This window comes from Egretta garzetta, unplaced genomic scaffold, assembly GCF_000687185.1.
Source record: "Egretta garzetta isolate BGI_Z169 unplaced genomic scaffold, ASM68718v1 scaffold505, whole genome shotgun sequence".
In the NCBI taxonomy this organism is placed as follows: Eukaryota; Metazoa; Chordata; class Aves; order Pelecaniformes; family Ardeidae; genus Egretta; species Egretta garzetta.
The window spans coordinates 581456-581802 of NW_009259711.1; the positions used below are offsets into that span (position 1 = coordinate 581456).

The following is a 347-nucleotide window of genomic DNA, read 5'->3' on the forward strand; positions in this document are numbered from 1 at the left end:
GGTGCGCAGGGGCAGCTGGCGATGTCTCCCCGCCCTGTGAGGGGGTACACCGCGCGTTCCCGCCTAACAGGGAGATGAAGGGTATTCCCCCTCCGCCCGTACAGTTAAAAAATAATAATAATGATTAATGGGGGAGAGGCAGCAGAACTCCTGTCTGGGTTCTGCGTGGCTGTGGAAGCGCCCCAGCCCCGTTTAGGGGCTCTTTGGCGGTGTTTTTGGAAGGCGGCGGTGGGCTGAGGGGAGGGCTAAGATGGCGGCCGGCCCCCGCCCGCCCTGGGGCTGAGGGGGGTGATGGCGGGCGCGGACCCCCGAGGGTGGGCCGGCAGCCATCTTCGTGAGGGGCGGCG

At 66.3% G+C, this 347-nt stretch overlaps 1 protein-coding gene across 1 annotated transcript in view; it reads left to right on the top strand.

The window, feature by feature from the left end:
• Nucleotides 1-291: 291 nt before the first annotated feature.
• Nucleotides 292-347, top strand: part of SMYD5 (SMYD family member 5) — a 7471-nt gene continuing 7415 nt past the window's right edge. Inside the window, exon 1 of the mRNA XM_009639039.2 lies at nt 292-334. Coding sequence (XP_009637334.1) covers nt 292-334 — 43 coding nt within the window. The remainder of the gene's footprint in view (nt 335-347) is intronic.